Source organism: Myxine glutinosa, chromosome 10, assembly GCF_964187855.1.
Source record: "Myxine glutinosa chromosome 10, kmMyxGlut1.1, whole genome shotgun sequence".
Lineage (NCBI taxonomy): Eukaryota > Metazoa > Chordata > Myxini > Myxiniformes > Myxinidae > Myxine > Myxine glutinosa.
Window position 1 is genome coordinate 53291325 of NC_136270.1, and position 21287 is coordinate 53312611.

Below are 21287 nucleotides of genomic sequence, written 5' to 3' on the forward strand. Positions count from 1 at the left end.
ATCAGTCACAAAAATCTCAATTTAATAAATTTTAAATCCAGGCTGTAACACAACATGTGAAAAAGTCAAGGTGTGTGAATACTTTCTGAAGGTACTGGTATGTACAGGTATGTACAGGAAGAACTGACCTGTTTCTGAAAGCTCAGAGTATTGAAATCATTTTTTGTAACGAATTCGTGTGAGAGCTTAAGGGAAGCTGTCAATCATTGAACGCACAACTATTTTAGTCTTAGAGACAGACGATTGAATATCCAGACCCCCAGATCAAGACGAGCATCAACAGCCTCAAAATTCATAAACCAGGCAAGTGCAGCTCCACATCCAACACAAATTCCCTCAGTTGTGTAAAACAGTTTTACCCTCGGTGTCAAAAACATTCCCATTAGCTTTATACAGGTGTAGACTTGTGAAAGGAAGCAAATATGTGAGGCGGCCGAGCCAGACCAGAGGGGAGCGTACTGCTCTCCGCAGCCTCGCATCTTGTTGAGATTGATGCCATGGAAACCAAGGCCTTCAATATTATTGGAATCTCCCGTTAAGAAGCCGAGTCTATGGGCCTACCACTTCACCATCACAGACAGGTCGGTGGTCTCTGTCTTCTACTGCATCTTTTCTGGTCTTGTACCCTCTGCTCTTTCCTTGCCTTGTCATCCCCTCCAGGTTACTGCAGGGTACACATGGTCCATCATCAACCCTCTTCTGGTAAACTACCCAAATACAGCATCACTGCCCACCTCCACGAATTTTTCCTCTTTTTCCCACCTGTATAACCAACTTTCACATTCTCTTCAATCTCAGTCTTTCCTCCAGGTCTTCATAACAGTTGTTCATCACCATCTCCGATGGTCCCCAATCCAAAACCACGATCTTTTCTACCCTCGTTAACCCTCCCCCCCCCCCCACCCCCCCCCCCCCAACACCCAATCCCTCCTCCTTCCATATTACAAGTTTCCCCTCCTGAGAGTTTCCTCCTGTATTGTTCACCATTCACTCCATTCCTCCATCTTGTCCACCCGATGGTTCATCTCCTGTCCCCCATTCCTCCCCACACCCATTGTTTGTCCAACTCTCCCTCCACATTGGCCTTCACCTCTGCTGTGGGTGTTTCCCCCCTCTCTCTACTGTTCCTTTTGTCCCTTTGGGTCCTAATCCACTTAGTGTACTAGTACTAGCTCTTCCACGAGCCTCCACTATGTGTACAAAAATAAATAAATAACATCAAATGCTACCTGTGGGAGGGCGGGAGGGGATATGGTTCGGGTCAGGGTTAGACCTTTTCCTGGTGATGGTTTCGGTACATGTTGGGCATTGAAAAGCTATGGAATTATCGGCCTCATGGTGGTTACCTTTTGCCTGTGGGCCGCCAGCAGCACTGCCTGAGCCCACATCCCAATATTCACTTTATAATGGGCAATCGTTGCCTCAAAACAGACATCAAGGCCAACGCGTGCTAGCTTTAAACTTGGCCAGATTCTAAAGTACCTACACCAAATGTCTGGGACCTCCAGGTGCTACATTTTAGCCGTGAAAGAATAACTAACGTACGAACACACCAAAATATTTATATACATTATATTATCCACAAGGTTTATCCCCCAACAGTCTCCTTTTTATTTGCAGAAAATGTACACAAGTTTCATTTAGACACACATTTGATATTCTTCTGGCAGCACCATCGCTCCTTTGTATTCACATTCACACCAGCACAAGACAAGACTATGTACACCTGTTGAAATTAATCTAAAAACATCCATTAATGATAAATATATCCCGTCAGGATTCAGTTTCGAATGCTGTCAATGGCAGCAATCTTTTAAAGGCCTACAAGAAGAAATCTGAACAGTTGGGTAGATAGACTGTGCGTTCAACCACTTTCTAACCGAATGGTTTCCTTTACTACCTCTCCATCCCTCCTTCCAAATAATATTACATTTGATCTCACAATATAAACACAAAATTGTTGCTTGCACAACTAGATCAATTAACAGGAATGACAAAATAGCTGTTCTAATATTCTCAACAAGAAATTCCTTAGAATATCGCTCATTAGGCCCAACGTCTCGTTCCGTGATTGAAAAGGCAAACTTGGATTTGTCACTTTCAACAGAAGGAAACTCCTCACTGATGCCATCTATTGGAATCGTGCAAAACTAACAGCAGGTCTGCAAATATTTCATCGTTTTGCATCCGCATCGTAGAATGCATCGCTTTTGGGGTCACCGTGTTGTAGAACGTTTCCTCGAGTTCAAACATTCCACACAAACAAACCGATCCGTCGGAAACCCGATCTAACCTACAAACAAATACTGTTACAATCACATTTAAATATAGGTAGAACATTGAAATATTAGACGAGATAATACATCAATTAAGGAGCTACGAGCAATGGGATAAAAACAAAACTTGATGGAGAAAATTAACAGAAAGCAAAATTACACCGATGATAAACTGTAGGAAACGTTACCAAAAGGAGTCGCAACTACCATGGTACTTTTAAACCAAAAACACTGTAACATCTTCTGTCTTGCTTAAAAAATGCTTCAGCAGTGAAAGCTTTGCACAAAAAAGAGGATGACCTTGCAAAAAACCCTGCCAAAGATGCAAAAAAGCACGACCCAAAAAATGACGACCACTGGTTCACGTCTTCAAATCTAGTCTCCACTTTCAGTTACTACCTCAACTAACAGTCGACCTGTCTATCATGACCAAGAACCATCTTCAAATGCATTTGAAGCTCTCAGACTCTGATCTGTGCCGGAGGCCTCCACCCTAATCCCCGAGGTTCAGAATGCAGTCGGCCTATCGGACGCTCGGTGTCCTTACAATTGACCTCGCGGGTCGCACGCCGATTGGCTCAGCGACTCAGCGTGTTGCAACAAAACGATACGCCAGTGTTGCAGTCAATCCAATGCCGGCAATCATCACCAAGAGGTCCCGTAACCACGCATCATCCCTCTGTTGCTCGAAGAAATGCACGAAGCCATCATCCTGCAGCGAGGGGACAAGGAAATGCAACTGCTGTGAGGTCAAACATAGCGAACATGCAATGTAAGAGCAAAGTCGATAGCACACAATCACAAGTCCCCAGGAGTACAACCTAAAGCAAGTTGGAAAGATGGCAAAAAGTTCCACCAAGTAGGACCCAATATCAAATTTTGAGTTAGAAAATTTCCCGCTTTGGCCCTTTGATCCTACGTCGCCACCCCCTGGGGCATATACTGGGGGTCAAATCTTTTTTTAAATGTTGCATATTGCTCAGTGTTATGGATTCGTAACTTCCGCTGTTGTGGTTTTCACCCACGTGACATAGTTCTGATATTATGTACTATTATTATTCTCAAAAGGTTTATTATTCATGAACAGTTATCTAAAGTTAAAAAGGCTAACTTTAAATGATACCGGAAACCGAACCGGAAGACGACGGGAGAGAAGAGGAAGAGGCGTGGCGAAAAAATCGGAGAAGACGCGTGACGTCGAGGCTCCGTAGCGAGCGTGGTCTACCGAAAGTCGCGAGGAAATTTTGAGTTCCTTGAAAGGACGTCCGGCGATAGGAATTATCGCTGGAATTGAGAAATCTGCGGTCAGGTTTGGGCGCTGAGATTTCGACGAATCCTCGCCTAGTCGCATCGACGTCAGCCATTTTGAACCTCGCGCTTCGGACACCTACAAAGGTTTTGCTTCGCGCCAGCTTTACCCCAACATCCTACTGTCTGTCGGGGATGTGTGTGTGCGACCGCTTCGTCTCCAATTACGTTGCGGTTTGCTGATTGAGCTGTGAACGTGCACGTCTGGAGGGGGCCTTTGGGACTTCCCATCCCACTGCCAGTTTACCTTCGGTTTGGACCACGTGACTGTCTGCGCTTTGCCTACGCTTCAGTAATCGCCCCATCGTCTCATCACTACTCGCAGGAGTGGATCACCTGGGAGTTATAGAGACATTGAGGAGGGTTCTTGTTCACTCACTGGGAATGCAGTGAGTTACCTTATGCCTGGTAGCTGATGGTACCATCATAAGATGTATGAAGTGTACTTTTGATTGCTATTGCATTGGTTGTACTGTTATTCTGGTGTGATTTTCAATACAATATTTGTTTGTTTATAATCACGGGTGTGGTTTCACTATTGATTTCTAACCCAGAGTAATGTATTTTTCTGCCATGGCTCCTCTCGGGGTTCGGAAGTATACCGAGACCAGGAGATCGTAGAGGAACCCGTAACACTCAGGAAGTTGCTCGTGATCTGATTGGAAACAAGAGAAAATTAGCCTTGGACTATGTATAAAACGAGCTCCATTATGGGCCTCAGACCATGAAAATAAATATACATAAAAAGCATGTGCCGGCCAGTCTGTGGAGATTTGAATAGCGGCCGGTAAACCGGCTACTGGGGTCCAAGGGTTAAGGGCTCAACGAGTGATGACTAGAAGAATGCATATGTACCTTACAATCACAAAAGATTGGCTTCCAGAATTTTCCAAGCTGGCTTCCAAAGCCAGTCACCTATTGGCCATCCTCCGTCATGCGAAGTTCTTCCTTGGCACAACAGAGCTCCTCATCACATACAAGGCTTTCATCCACAGCTCAAAGGAATACTGCTCTCCCCTCTGGGCTGGTGCACCTGCCTCACACCTAGCTCGGCTACACGCTGCAGAAACCAAAGCTTTCAGAATCATTGGCATCTCCATTGGAATCTCCACCACGGGCAGATTGGTGGTCTTTCTGTCTTCTACCGACTCCTCTATGGTCTCGCACCCTCTGCCCTTTCCATGCTCTGTCCACCCTGGGTTTCTGCAGGGCACCATCAACCCCCTTCTTTTCACCACCATCATTTCGCGATCCACCATCAACCCCCTTCTGATGACGCTACCTAAATCCAGGATTACTGCTCACCTTCACCCATTCGTTCTTCTTTTTTCCCACCTGTAGAACCAACTTTCACATTCTCTTCAATCTCATTCTCCACTCCAGGTCTTCAAAGCTGCTTTTCACCACCATTTCAGGTCATCTCACAACCACAATCCTAACCTTTCCGGGTTTCCAATTTTTCCTTCCCTTCAGACTTTGTGGCTGTATCCATCTCGTTCACCCCTTTACTGTCATTCTTCCCCAAGTCCCTTATTTCTCCAAATTACTGTCTATTTTGTCCCTCAACCCTGCTGTTGCTGTCAATCCCCTGCCCCCCACCTTTTTCTACTGAAGAGAAGAGAAGTCGGTTGGTAATGAAAAAATAAATATCCCCAAGTGGGCTGACGGTCATCTCTTGAGGTCATCGTTCAGACCTCTGCTGATTAGGGGGAATGCCCCTTGGGGGCTCCCTGATCCGAATTCGAAATATCTAAGACTGAGCGGTCCTGTGGACCATCAGGTAGAAGGGCTGTATCAGGTTTCAGAGCAATCAGTTGGTAAATAAAGGATGAGGAGGGATCCAAAGGTTCAGGGGTAACCAGAGAGAGAGGGGGGAAACACCAACAGGAGAGAGAGAGAGAGTGAGAGAGAGAGTGAGAGAGAGAGAGAGAGAGAAAGGAAACACCAACAGCAGAGAGAGAGAGGGGAGAAACACCAACAGCAGAGAGAGAGAGGGGAGAAACACCAACAGCAGAGAGAGAGAGAGAGAGAGGGAGGAGGGGGGGGGGTAACACCAACAGCAGAGAGAGAGAGGTGGGAAACACCAACAGCAGAGAGAGGAGGGGAAACACCAACAGCAGAGAGAGAGAGAGGGGGGGGGGGGGAAACAACAACAGCGGAGAGAGAGAGAGGAGGGGACACCAACGGCAGAGAGAGGAGGGAAACACCAACAGCAGAGAGAGAGAGAGAGGGGGGGGGGGGACACCAACAGCAGGGAGAGAGAGGGGGGGACACCAACAGCAGGGAGAGAGAGGTGGGGACACCAACAGCAGGGAGAAGGTGGGAAACACCAACAGCAGAGAGAGAGAGAGGGGGAGGAGGACACCAACGGCAGAGAGAGGGGGGAAACACGAACAGCAGAGAGAGAGAGGGGGGGACACCAACAGCAGAGATAGGGGGGGGAAACACCAACAGCAGGGAGAGAGAGAGGGGGAGGAGGACACCAACGGCAGAGAGAGGGAGGAAACATGAACAACAGGGAGAGGGGGGGAAACACAAACAGCAGAGATAGGGGGGGAAACACCAACAGCAGGGAGAGGGGGGAAACACCAACAGCGGAGAGAGAGAGAGAGGGGGGAGGGTGGAACACCAACAGCAGAGAGAGGGGGGAAACACCAACAGCAGAGAGAGAGGGGGGAAAACACCAACAGCAGAGAGAGAAACACCAAGAGGGGAGAGAGAGAGGGGAAACACTAATAGTGTAGGTATAAAACACATGAACACTCTTCGGACTTCCAGGAAAGAAGTCGGAATTTAAAAAAAGTGGATCTGGGGTGAATTAACGGGGGTAGAAAAGATCAAGGTTTTGGATGGGGGAAGATAAAAGATGGTGGTGAACAGCTGCTTTAAATACCTAGAGGGAGGAGTGGGATTGAAGAGAGTGAGGGAGTTTGTTCCAGAGGCGGGGAAAAAGAGGAATGAAGGAGTGAAGGTGAGCAGAGAGTCTTGATTTTGGCAGTTTCACCAGAAGAGGGTTGTTGGCAGATCTTGTGCGACCTGAAGGAATATTTTGCGGACAGAGCACAGACAGAGCTGGGGGAACTAGGCCAGAGAGGAGTCGGTAGAAGACAGAAAGACCACCAACCTGCCTGCGGTGAGAGAGAGAGAAAGGCCCTCGGAGTTAGCTTCATCGTGGGAGATTCCAATGATTCTGAAAGCTTTGGTTTCAACAGCGTGAAGACGAGCTAGGTGTGAGGAAGGAGCACCGGCTCAGAGGGGAGAGCAGTATTCCATTGAGCTGCGGATGAAAGCCTTGTATGTGGTGAGGAGCTCAGGTGTGCCAAGGAAGGACTGGGAGGATGCCCAGTCAGCGACTGGCTTTGGAGTCCAGCTTGGAAATGTGGTTTTCCCAAGAAAGATCATGGCAGATAGTGAGACCCAAAAGCTTGAGTGACAGAACTTCTTGGAGAGGATTGTTGAGAAAGTAAATGGGAGGGTTGTCCAGATGGTCTTTTCGGAGAGACATAGTAAGAGTGTGAGATTTGTCAGGATTGAATGACATGTTCCACTTGTTTGCCCAGTCTGTGATTTTGTCCATGTCTGCAGAGAGTGAGGAGGCTGCAGACTGCCGATCTGAGGGATGAGGTATGGAGCGTCAGAGAGTGGAGTCATCAGCAAAGAGATAGAGGATTTTCCAGAGAGTCGGAGAGATCATTGATGAAGACCAGAAATAGCATAGGGCCCAGAACACTACCTTGGGGAACTCCAGCCAGAACAGGACGGGGAGATGAGAGAATTCCATGCAGTGCCACACGTTGACTGCGACCGGAGAGGAGGTCTCCTCAATCAGCCATGCATCATGCTCTGTGAACAGCCACCCTGCTTTATAATGAACTGTCCCGAATCCCTTTTCCTTCCTTCCCAGAATGCCATTTGTCCCATATTCTCAGTATTTGGGCTTATTTCGGGTCATGATACAAATTACAATGACAAACAATATTTCTGCAACGAAAATCTCACATATATGATCGACAAAACAAAGTGACGATCGACAGGTGTTTCTGAACCCATGTGACTTTACAACCTCAAAGTCACGAAGTGTACCTGTCCTCTCAGCACAGGTGCCCAATGACACACAAGCATTACCTGTTTACTGTGCTCGTACAGCAAATTATGTATAGTACAGTGTCTGTGTACTATGCTAGTACAGCAACTAATGTATGGTACATTTTTTGGGAGGAAAAGCAAATTTGAATTGGGGAGGAAAAGTGAATAACTTTCTATTTAACCAAATTTTGAAACAACCATACAGATTTTTGGGGGAAGAGATTGATCTCTTGGTTCCATGTTTATTTCCCAATTGAGGAAAATTCCAGGGACAATGCTAACAGCAATGCAAGATTTGCCCCCAGGAAAAACTTGATGTTGTTGACAATTAGCCAGTGGCACACAAGAATCCCAAGTCGGAATGAAAATATCAAATGTCGACCAACAAGTGATGTTTGTCTGCAGACTTACTTACCCATCCACCGCTATTTGCAATAAAGTTTCCGGCATGCTGAACCAGTCCCCTTGTGGCCGCAGCACTAAGTGCAGCAACCGTCGTTTCCCGATCTCCACCAGCAGCACAACGTGCCAGTGCAATCTCAGCAGTGAAGGCAAACAAGCTCACAATGCGACCCCAGTTGGTGATGCCATCGCTGAAAACCTCAGCGGCCACTGCTTCGAGTGCGGCCGCCGCGCCAACGTTGCAGCACGACTCGCTGCACAGGCTCTGCTTGTAGCTTGACAATGCAACAGAATGTCTGGAAAAAAAGATGGCCTGCAGTCGATCCTCAAGGAACACACTAAACAAGAACACGTTTTGTTGAGTTACACCATTTTGATTATAATAGCAGGAGAAAAAAAAATAACAAGTACAGACATTCAAAGTACCCCACCTCCATACCAAATAAATAAATAAATAACAAATACAGATACATTCAAAGTACCCCACCTCCATACCAAATAAATAAATAAATAACAAATACAGATACATTCAAAGTACCCCACCTCCATACCAAATAAATAAATAAATATATAACAAATACAGATACATTCAAAGTACCCCACCTCCATACCAAATAAATAAATAAATAACAAATACAGATACATTCAAAGTACAACGCCTCCATACCAAATAAATAAATAAATAACAAATACAGATACATTCAAAGCACACCGCCTCCATACCAAATAAATAAATAAATAACAAATACAGATACATTCAAAGCACACCGCCTCCATACCAAATAAATAAATAAATAACAAATACAGATACATTCAAAGCACACCGCCTCCATACCAAATAAATAAATAAATAACAAATACAGAGACATTCAAAGTACCCCACCTCCATACCAAATAAATAAATAAATAACAAATACAGATACATTCAAAGCACACCACCTCCATACCAAATAAATAAATAAATAACAAACACAGATACATTCAAAGTACCCCACCTCCATACCAAATAAATAAATAAATAACAAATACAGATACATTCAAAGCACACCGCCTCCATACCAAATAAATAAATAAATAACAAATACAGATACATTCAAAGCACACCGCCTCCATACCAAATAAATAAATAAATAACAAATACAGATACATTCAAAGCACACCGCCTCCATACCAAATAAATAAATAAATAACAAATACAGATACATTCAAAGTACCCCACCTCCATACCAAATAAATAAATAAATAACAAATACAGATACATTCAAAGCACACCGCCTCCATACCAAATAAATAAATAAATAACAAATACAGATACATTCAAAGCACACCGCCTCCATACCAAATAAATAAATAAATAACAAATACAGATACATTCAAAGTACACCGCCTCCATACCAAATAAATAAATAAATAACAAATACAGATACATTCAAAGTACCCCACCTCCATACCAAATAAATAAATAAATAACAAATACAGATACATTCAAAGCACACCGCCTCCATACCAAATAAATAAATAAATAACAAATACAGATACATTCAAAGCACACCGCCTCCACACCAAATAAATAAATAAATAACAAATACAGATACATTCAAAGCACACCGCCTCCATACCAAATAAATAAATAAATAACAAATACAGATACATTCAAAGTACAACGCCTCCATACCAAATAAATAAATAAATAACAAATACAGATACATTCAAAGTACACCGCCCCATGCTAAATAAATAAATAAATAACAAATACAAATACATTCAAAGTACAATGCCTCCATACCAAATAAATAAATAACAAATACAGGTACATTCAAAGTTCACTGCCCCATGCTAAATAAATAAATAAATAACAAATACAGATACATTCAAAGTACCCCACCTCCATACCAAATAAATAAAGAAATAACAAATACAGATACATTCAAAGTACCCCACCTCCATACCAAATAAATAAATAAATAACAAATACAGATACATTCAAAGTACCCCACCTCCATACCAAATAAATAAATAAATAACAAATACAGATACATTCAAATTACAACGCCTCCATACCAAATAAATAAATAAATAACAAATACAGATACATTGAAAGTACACCGCCCCATGCTAAATAAATAAATAAATAAATAAATTTAAAAAAACATTTTTCATTCATGTTCAAAAAACATGTATTTATTCAAATAAATAAATAAATAACAAATACAAATACATTCAAAGTACCCCACCTCCATACCAAATAAATAAATAAATAACAAGTACAGACATGCAAAGCACACCACCTCCATACCAAATAAATAAATAAATAACAAATACAGATACATTCAAAGCACACCACCTCCATACCAAATAAATAAATAAATAACAAATACAGATACATTCAAAGCACACCGCCTCCATACCAAATAAATAAATAAATAACAAATACAGATACATTCAAAGCACACCGCCTCCATACCAAATAAATAAATAACAAATAAAGATACATTCAAAGTACACCGCCCCATGCTAAATAAAGAAATAAATAACAAATACAAATACATTCAAAGTACAACGCCCCCATGCCAAATAAATAAATAAATAACAAGTACAGACACATTCAAAGCACACCACCACCATACCAAATAAATAAATAAATAAATAACAAATACAAATACATTCAAAGCACACCGCCTCCATACCAAATAAATAAATAAATAACAAATACAGGTACATTCAAAGTACACCACCCCATGCTAAATAAATAAATAAATAACAAATACAAATACATTCAAAGTACAACGCCCCCATACCAAATAAATAAATAAATAACAAATACAGATACATTCAAAGTACGCCGCCCCATGCTAAATAAATAAATAAATAACAAGTACAGACACATTCAAAGTATACCGCCTCCATAACCAAATAAATAAATAAATAACAAACAAGTACAGATACATTCAAAGTACACCGCCCCCTTGCCAAATAATTAAATATCCTACAGCGCGGCATTGCCGGGGCGCCTCGGGCGCCCGGAAATACCGCAATGCAGCTCATTGAGGCTGCATTGGGAGGGAGAGGTGTACACTAATTGATTGATTAATTGTATAGTTAAAATCAATAAAAGATTATCACAAAATATTTTCATAATCAATTGGCTAATAGCATAACTAAACCACTAGTGCTTCATCAGAAGATGTATCTTATTAAATAAGTCATTCAAAAAAATTAAATAATTAATCGATTAATCAATAAATAATTAATCGATTAAATGATTAATCAATAAATCAAAAATATCCTTGATAGCCACATCACTTGGTCACTGTCATGTCCAAATATTAGCTTCCCAGCTCAAAAGGTGCCTGAGATATTGGCCAAATGAGAAAGAAAATAAATAAATGATTAATAATGAAAATAAATAAATAATAATCATTAAAAAATTAAATTATTAATCAATTCGGTCATAGAACACATAAACCACCACCATTTCATCAGAATCTGTAACTTAAAAAAAAAAAAAATTAGTCATTAATCGAATAATTAAATAATTAATCGATTAATTGCTTAATTGATTAATTAATAAATCAAAAATAGCATTTGCAGCCAAATCACCTGGTCATTGGCATGTCCTAATATCAGCTTCCTAACTCAAAAGGTGCCTGAGTTAATGGTCAGAAGAGAAAGGAAATTTGATTAATTAAATAAGTACTTAATTAATCGCTAATAATTAAATAACTCCTCAATTAATTGATTATTCCCAAAACAAAAAATACCCTTTTTGACAAAGGACTTGCTCACTACTGTGCCGAAATTTCAGCTTCCTAGCTCAAAGGATGGCTGAGATATCGTCCGGACAAACAAACAAACAAGAAAGAAAACAAGAAAACAAGAAAACAAGTACACATACATTCAAAGTACACCGCCCCATGCCAAATAATTAAATATGCTGCAGCGCGGCATTGCCGGGGCGCCTCCGGTGCCCGGCAATACCGCAGTGCAGCTCATTGAGGCTGCATTGGGAGGGAGAGGTGTACATTAATTGATTGATTAATTGTAAAATTTAAATCAATAAAAGATTATCACAAAATATTTCCATAATCAATTGGCTAATCGCATAACTAAACCACTAGTGCTTCATCCGAAGATGTATCTTTTAGAAATTTAATTAAATAAGTCATTTATAAAAAATTAAATAATTAATTGATTACTCAATAAATAATTAATCGATTAATCAATAAATAATTAATAGATGAAATGATTAATCAATAAATCAAAAATATCCTTGATAGCCACATCACTTGGTCACTCATGTCCAAATATTAGCTTCCCAGCTCAAAAGGTGCCTGAGATATTGGCCAAATGAGAAAGAAAATAAATAAATGATTAATAATGAAAATAAATAAATAATAATCATAAAAAAATTAAATTATTAATCAATTTGGTCAGAGAACACATAAACTACCACTATTTCATCAGAATCTGTAACTTTAAAAAAAAAACTTTTTTGTCATTAATCGAATAATTAAATAATTAATCGATTAATTGATTAATTAATAAATCAAAAATATCCTTTGCAGCCAAATCACCTGGTCATTGGCATGTCCAAATATCAGCTTCCTAACTCAAAAGGTGCCTGAGTTAATGGTCAGAAGAGAAAGGAAATTTGATTAATTAAATAAGTACTTAATTAATCGCTAATAATTAAATAACTCCTCAATTTATTGATTAATCAAAAAACAAAAAATACCGTTTTTGACAAAGCACTTTCTCACTATTGTGCCAAAATTTCAGCTTCCTAGCTCAAAGGATGGCTGAGATATCGTCCGGACAAACAAACAAGAAAGCAAGAAAACAAGCAAGAAAACAAGCAAGAAAATAAACAACCAGAGTGAAAACTGAGTACTCTCTTTCAGCGTGCGTCACTGCCGAACCCCCTTCGGTGCCCGGCAATGACGATTTGCAATGCCTGGAGGTGGCATAGGAAAGGAGCGGTGCACAACAAGAAAGAAAACAAACAAACAAACAAACAACCAGAGTGAAAACTGAGTACTCTCTTTCAGCGTGCGTCACTGCCGAGCCCCCTTCGGTGCCCAGCAATGACGATTTGCAATGCCTGGAGATGGCATAGGAAAGGAGCGGTGTACAATACAGATTCATTCAAAGCACACCGCCTCCATACCAAATAAATAAATAAACAACAAATACAGATTCATTCAAAGCACACCGCCTCCATACCAAATAAATAAATAAATAACAAATACAGATTCATTCAAAGCACACCGCCTCCATACCAAATAAATAAATAAATAACAAATACAGATACATTCAAAGCACAACGCCTCCATACCAAATAAATAAATAAATAACAAATACAGATACATTCAAAGCACACCGCCTCCATACCAAATAAATAAATAAATAACACATACAGATACATTCAAAGCACACCACCTCCATACCAAATAAATAAATAAACAAGTACACATACATTCAAAGTACACCGCCCCATGCCAAATAATTAAATATGCTGCAGCGCGGCATTGCCGGGGTGCCTCCGGCGCCCGGCAATACCGCAGTGCAGCTCATTGAGGCTGCATTGGGAGGGAGAGGTGTACGCTAATTGATTGATTAATTGTATAATTAAAATCAATAAAAGATTATCACAAAATATTTTCATAATCAATTGGCTAATCGCATAACTAAACCACGAGTGCTTCATCCGAAGATGTATCTTTTAGAAATTTAATGAAATAAGTCATTTATAAAAAATTAAATAATTAATTGATTACTCAATAAATAATTAATCGATTAATCAATAAATAATTAATAGATGAAATGATTAATCAATAAATCAAAAATATCCTTGATAGCCACATCACTTGGTCACTCATGTCCAAATATTAGCTTCCCAGCTCAAAAGGTGCCTGAGATATTGGCCAAATGAGAAAGAAAATAAATAAATGATTAATAATGAAAATAAAGAAATAATAATCATAAAAAAATTAAATTATTAATCAATTCGGTCACAGAACACATAAAGCACCACCATTTCATCAGAATCTGTAACTGGGAAGAAAAGAAAAAAAATTGTCATTAATCAAATAATTAAATAATTAATCGATTAATTGATTAATTGATCAATAAATCAAAAATATCCTTGATAGCCACATCACTTGGTCACTCATGTCCAAATATTAACTTCTGAGCTCAAAAGGTGCCTGAGATATTGGCCAAATGAGAAAGATAAATAAATGATTAATAATGAAAATAAATAAATAATAATCATAAAAAAATTAAATTATTAATCAATTCGGTCAGAGAACAAATAAACCACCACCATTTCATCAGAATCTGTAACTTAAAAAAAAAATTTTTTTTGGTCATTCATCAAAGAATTAATTAATTAAATAAATAAATAATAAATAAATAAATAATGATCATTAAAAAAATTAAATTATTAATCAATTCGGTCAGAGAACACATAAACCACCACCATTTCATCAGAATCTGTAACTTTAAAAAAAAAATTTAGTCATTAATCGAATAATTAAATAATTAATCGATTAATTGATTGATTAATTAATAAATCAAAAATAGCGTTTGCAGCCAAATCACCTGGTCATTGGCATGTCCAAATATCAGCTTCCTAACTCAAAAGGTGCCTGAGTTAATGGTCAGAAGAGAAATGAAATTTAATTAATTAAATAAGTACTAAATTAATCGCTAATAATTAAATAACTCCTCAATTTATTGATTAATCAAAAAAAAAAATACAGTTTTTGACAAAGGACTTGCTCACTATTGTGCCGAAATTTCAGCTTCCTAGCTCAAAGGATGGCTGAGATATCGTCCGGACAAACAAACAAGAAAGAAAACAAACAAACAAACAAGTACACATACATTCAAAGTACACCGCCCCATGCCAAAAAATTAAATATGCTGCAGCGCGGCATTGCCGGGGTGCCTACGGCGTCCGGCAATACCGCAGTGCAGCTCATTGAGGCTGCATTGGGAGGGAGAGGTGTACACTAATTGATTGATTAATTGTATAATTAAAATCAATAAAAGAATATCACAAAATATTTTCATAATCAATTGGCTAATCGCATAACTAAACCACTAGTGCTTCATCCGAAGATGTATCTTTTAGAAATTTAATTAAATAAGTCATTTATAAAAAATTAAATAATTAATTGATTACTCAAGAAATAATTAATCGATTAATCAATTAATAATTAATAGATGAAATGATTAATCAATAAATCAAAAATATCCTTGATAGTCACATCACTTGGTCACTCATGTCCAAATATTAGCTTCCCAGCTCAAAAGGTGCCTGAGATATTGGCCAAATGAGAAAGAAAATAAATAAATAATTAATAATGAAAATAAATAAATAATAATCATAAAAAAATCAAATTATTAATCAATTTGGTCAGAGAACACATAAACTACCACTATTTCATTAGAATCTGTAACTTAAAAAAAAAAAATTTTTTTGTCATTAATCGAATAATTAAATAATTAATCGATTGATTGATTAATTAATAAATCAAAAATATCCTTTGCAGCCAAATCACCTGGTCATTGGCATGTCCAAATATCAGCTTCCTAACTCAAAAGGTGCCTGAGTTAATGGTCAGAAGCGAAAGGAAATTTGATTAATTAAATAAGTACTTAATTAATCGCTAATAATTAAATAACTGCTCAATTTATTGATTAATCAAAAAAAAAAATACCGTTTTTGACAAAGGACTTGCTCACTATTGTGCCGAAATTTCAGCTTCCTAGCTCAAAGGATGGCTGAGATATCGTCCAGACAAACAAACAAGAAAGAAAACAAACAAGAAAGAAAACAAGAAAGAAACCAGAGTGAAAACTGAGTACTCTCTTTCAGCGTGCGAGCCCCCTTTGGTGCCCGGCAATGACGATTTGCAATGCCTGGAGATGGCATAGGAAAGGAGCGGTGTACAACAAGAAAGAAACCAGAGTGAAAACTGAGTACTCTCTTTCAGCGTGCGTCACTGCCGAGCCCCCTTTGGTGCCCGGCAATGACGATTTGCAATGCCTGGAGATGGCATAGGTAAGGAGCGGTGTACAACAAGTACACATACATTCAAAGTACACCGCCCCCATGCCAAATAATTAAATATCCTACAGCGCGGCGGCGCCCGGCAATACCGCAATGCAGCTCATCAAGGCTGCTTTGGGAGGGAGAGGTGTTTTTTTTTTTGGTTGTTTGTTTTTTGTTTTTTTTTGTATACAAGATCGAGGCTCGTGAAAGAGCGAACATTAATCACACAGAAAGACAAACCGACACATAAAACATATAACATCGGGAGCGGTAGACAAGATGGGGAGAGAGGGGGAAGGACACAAACACAACATTTGAGAGCAGGGACCGAGAGACATGGAGACATCGAGAGATCTGAGAGAGGGCGAGGGCTTTGGGGGGGGGGGGGGGGGCATGGGAAGGGGGCGGTGGGAGAGGTATAAAACATATGGACACTGCCAGGACTTCCAGGAAAGAAGTTGGAATTTCAAACAAGGTGGATCTGGGGTGCATTAGCGGGGGTAGAAAAGATCAAGGTTTTGGATGGGGGAAGATAAGAGATGGTGGTGAACAGCTGTTTTAAAGACCTGGAGGGAGGAGTGGGATTGAAGGGAGTGAGGGAGTTTGTTCCAGAGGCGGGAGAAAAGAGGAATGAAAGAGTGAAGGTGAGCAGAGAGCCGAGATTTCGGCAGTTTAACCATCAGAGGGTTGCTGGCAGATCTTGTGCGACCTGTAGGAATATTTGGGGGACAGAGCACAGAGAGAGCTGGGGGTGCAAGGCCGGAGAGGAGTCGGTAGAAGACAGAAAGACCACCTACCTGCCTGCGGTGAGTGAGTGAAAGGCCCTCAGAGATAGCTTCATCGCGGGAGATTCCAATAATTCTGAAAGCTTTGGTTTCAACAGCGTGAAGCCGAGCTAGGTGTGAGGCAGGAGCACCGGCCCATAGGGGAGAACAGTATTCCATTGAGCTGCGGATGAAAGCCTTGTATGTGGTGAGGAGCTCAGGTGTGCCGAGGAAGGACTTCGCACGACGGAGGATACCCAGTCGGCGACTGGCTTTGGAGGCCAGCTTGGAAATGTGGTTTTCCCAAGAAAGATCATGGCAGATAGTGAGACCCAAAATCTTGAGCGACAGAACTTCTTGGAGAGGATTGTTGAGAAAGTAGATGGGAGGGTTGTCCAGTCGATCTTTTCGGAGAGACATAGTAAGAGTGTGAGATTTGTCAGGATTGAAAGACATGTTCCACTTGTTTGACCAGTCTGTGATTTTGTCCAGGTCTTCAGAGAGTGAGGAGGCAGCAGACTGCCGATCTGAGGGAAGAGGAATGGAGCGGCAGAGAGTGGAGTCATCAGCAAAGAGATAGAGAGGATTTTCGAGAGAGTCAGAGAGATCATTGATGAAGACCAGAAAAAGCACGGGGCCCAGAACACTGCCTTGGGGAACTCCAGCCTGAACAGGAAGAGGAGATGAGAGAAACCCATTCAGGGCCACACGTTGACGACGACTAGAGAGGAAGTCCGCCAGCCATGCGTGGAGATTTCCATGGATACCAAAGGAGGAGAGTTTGGTGAGCAGAGCGGGGTGCCAGACCGTGTCGAAGGCACGTGATATGTCAAGGGAGACAGCTCTAATTTCCTGTTTGGCATTGAGGACCTCCATCCATTGTTGAGACAGCAGAAGCAGCATGTCCAGAGTAGAGTGACCTGGTCTGAAACCAAATTGATGATCAGAGATCAAGCCATTGGAGAAGAGGAAAGATTTCATATCCGAAGCAATGATGGATTCCATGACTTTGCTGATAATTATTATAATTGACAATTATTATTGGGAGAAGGCTGATTGGTCTGTAGTTGCTAGGATCTGTTTTTGCACCTTTTTTGTGCAAAGCGGTGATGTTGGCTGATTTCCAAGCAGATGGCAGTTGACCTTGAGCAAAAGAGAGGGTGAAGAGAACAGAGAGAGGGTGAGATAGAGCAGCAGAGCAGGATTTTAGGACCCGTGGGCTGATGCCGTCGGGTCCAGTTGCAGAATCAGAGTCGAGGGTTGACAGAAACTTTTCCACCTTGTCAGGAGGAAAGGACACGGAGTCCAGGAGCAGCAGGGTACGACTGGGTATGGTGGGTACAGAGAGGGATGGGTTTGGGACACAAGATTTAGAGGCAAACACAGAGTTGAGGCATTCAGCTTTTTCACGTGCGGAGTCAGCTGTGTAGCCGTTTGAGGTAAGGGAGGGGATGGAGGGGGAACAAACACCAGAAACGGATTTGACCAGACGCCACCAGGATTTGGAAGAGGGAGACAGATAAGAGAGTTCGGTCTTGAGAACGGAGAGATATTGTTTCCTGGCTCTCCTGAGGGTGGACACACACTTGTTTCGGGCTTTGTGAAAGGAAATGAGATTTCCTTCCGTTGGATTTGCTTTCCAGGAGACGAAGGCAAGTTGTTTCTGGGCAACAGCCTCAGCACAAGATTCCGTGTACCATGGACGGGAGGAAGGGTATGACAACTGAAGACGAGATGGGATAAATCTGTGCATGAGAGAGAGCAATTTACTTTGGAAGAATTCCCAGGATGAGTTGATGTCAGAGGTGGTAGAGATGGGAGACCAGTCCAGATGATTGATGGCTGCTTGAAGACCGTGCCAGTTGGCCTGAGTGAAATGCCAGACTCGTCGACGCTGAGCAGGCTCCCTGAGGATGGTCAGAGAGATGTCCACTTTAACAAGGACATGATCAGATGATCCGATCGGAGCAGAAGAAGAGCAGCAGACATTTTCAGGGAAGTTAGTCATAACCAAGTCCAGAAGAGAAGATGTTCCGTTGACTGAGATCCGGGTCGGGAAATTGACAGATTGTGTCAGTCCCAGTGAGTCGCAGAAGTCCTTTGCTGAAGAGCCATGGCTGGTGAGAGAGGTACCCACACCCAGCCAACTGGCATGGTGACAATTGAAATCACCACATATGAGGAAGAGAGAGTTGGGATGAGTAGATAGAAGTTGGTCCATATCATCAGACAGCGAGATGTAGATGGAGTCATCACTGTTTGGTGGACGGTACAACACACATATGAACAAGAGGTGGGAGCGAAGGGGAAGCCATAGCCAGAGGTATTCCTGGGGGTGAGGTGGAGAGAGTGCAGTGCAGGGCGAGTGAGGAAGAGAGTTTTTGATAAAGATAGCAACCCCGCCTCCAGGACGAGGCTCAGGTCTATCATACCGGAGGAGGGAGTAGCCCGGGAGAGATACTATGGAATCAGAGACATCATAAAGGAGGAAAGTTTCTGTTAAGCAGATCACGTCTGGTTTGACAGAAGCAACCTGTATGGAGAGATCAGTTAAGTTTGAATGAAGGCCCCGGATGTTTGAGGTCCATACCGTTAATGAAGAGGAAGGGGGAGCATCAGATACAGAACATGGGGGGAGGAGGGGTAGGGTAAGATGTGGAAGAGGTGGAAGAGATAGGGAGAGCTGTTGAAGGTGTGTCAGAGATTTCAGAATAGCTCGGAGAAAGGGAAGGATGGGGCGGACAAAAGGTTTGATGGTGATTGGGTGAGCCACAATGAGGTGTTATTTGAGGAGGGGGAAGAGCGAGGCAGAAGGTTGGGGGAGATGGAGGTGAGAGTTTGAAGGGGGAAGAAGCGGGGAGGACGCTTTGAGGAGGGGGAGTGAGAGGGGGGAAATTGAGAAGCAATGAGGGTGGGGAGATTTGAAGGGGAGGGGTGAGGGGGGAGTTTGGGAGGGAAGGGACAAGGGGAGGGATTTGAAAGGGATGGGATATGGGGGAGATTTGGAGGGGAGGGGTGAGGCAGGAGTCTAGGAGGGGAGGGGCGAGGGGGCGTCTTGGCGGGGAGGGGTGAGGGGGTAGTTTAGGAGGGAGGGGGCAAGGGGGGAGATTTGAAAGGGATGGGTGATGGGGAAGATTTGGAGGGGAGGGGTGATGGGGAAGATTTGGAGGGGAGGGGTTATGGGGAAGATTTGGAGGGGAGGGGTGAGATTGGATTTTTGAAAGTGTACGATTTATGGGAAACGAACATTTATTGCAAAATGAGTTTCTTGTGACCTTCGAGTTAAAAATACGTTTAAGGACGCTGGATGGAGGATGGAGTGCAGGAGAGTTTAGGGAATGTAGAAAAAAGGCACTATAGGAGATGGATATTTTTTTTGGGATGAATTGATTTGGTGAGCAAGTCGAAAGCAGCCTTTTAAAGAAGAAGAAGAAAAAGGTGTTATAAAATATGACGGAATACATAACTTGAGGGGAAAGTGTAAACATTGAAGGTTAATGAGTGAAAACTATCTGGGGAAATGGGGGAGAAACACGTGGTCGAAGAACGAACGAACGAATAAGAATGAATAAACGAATGAGAACAGAGAAGGAAATGTTGTTTTTTTTTTTGTTGTTTTTTTTGAGTTGAGATTTACACAAGGAAGTAGGCTATGGGTGAAAAGCCTGGGAATACAGAGAACGAAAGTTATTGGATCACAAATGACGGACCGCTGAGAGAAAAACAAAGCCTCAAGGTTGTACAGTGCACACTGTACAAGGCCTCAAGACACGACACGGCAAACAGACGATCAATTTATGAAAGATAAACACCGAGAAACAACCAAAGTTGCACACAATAACTTCACACACCGAAAGATAAATACAGTTTCGACAAAATACAATTGTGAACAGACTTAACTTCGAAAAACGTGGAGACCGTGTGGAGCTTCGAAAATCCCTCCCACCGTCTCCGAGATCTCGCGAGCAGTGTATGCTAATTCATTGATTAATTGTATAATTAAAATCAATAAAAGATTATCACAAATTATTTTCTCAATCAATTGGCTTAGAGCATAACTAAACCACTCGTGCTTCATCCGAAGATGTATCTTTTAGAAATTTAATTAAATAAGTCATTAATAAAAAATTAAAGAATTAATTGATTCACCAATAAATAATTAATCGATTAAATGATTAATCAATAAATCAAAAATATCCTTGATAGCCACATCACTTGGTCACTGTCATGTCCAAATATTAGCTTCCCAGCTCAAAAGGTGCCTGAGATATTGGCCAAATGAGAAAGAAAATAAATAAATGATTAATAATGAAAATAAATAAATAATAATCATAAAAAAATTAAATTATTAATCAAATCGGTCAGAGAACACATAAACCACCACCATTT

At 41.2% G+C, this 21287-nt stretch overlaps 1 protein-coding gene across 1 annotated transcript in view; it reads right to left on the reverse strand.

Annotated features, from left to right (window-relative positions):
- Positions 1-1593: 1593 nt before the first annotated feature.
- LOC137413040 (bcl-2-related protein A1-like) overlaps positions 1594-21287 on the reverse strand; it is a 52455-nt gene continuing 32761 nt past the window's right edge. The window contains exons 2-3 of the mRNA XM_068098423.2: positions 8086-8368; positions 1594-2988 (exon numbers count right to left, since the gene is read on the reverse strand). Of these exons, the coding sequence (XP_067954524.1) occupies positions 2863-2988; positions 8086-8368 (409 nt within the window). The 3' untranslated portion in view covers positions 1594-2862. The remainder of the gene's footprint in view (positions 2989-8085; positions 8369-21287) is intronic.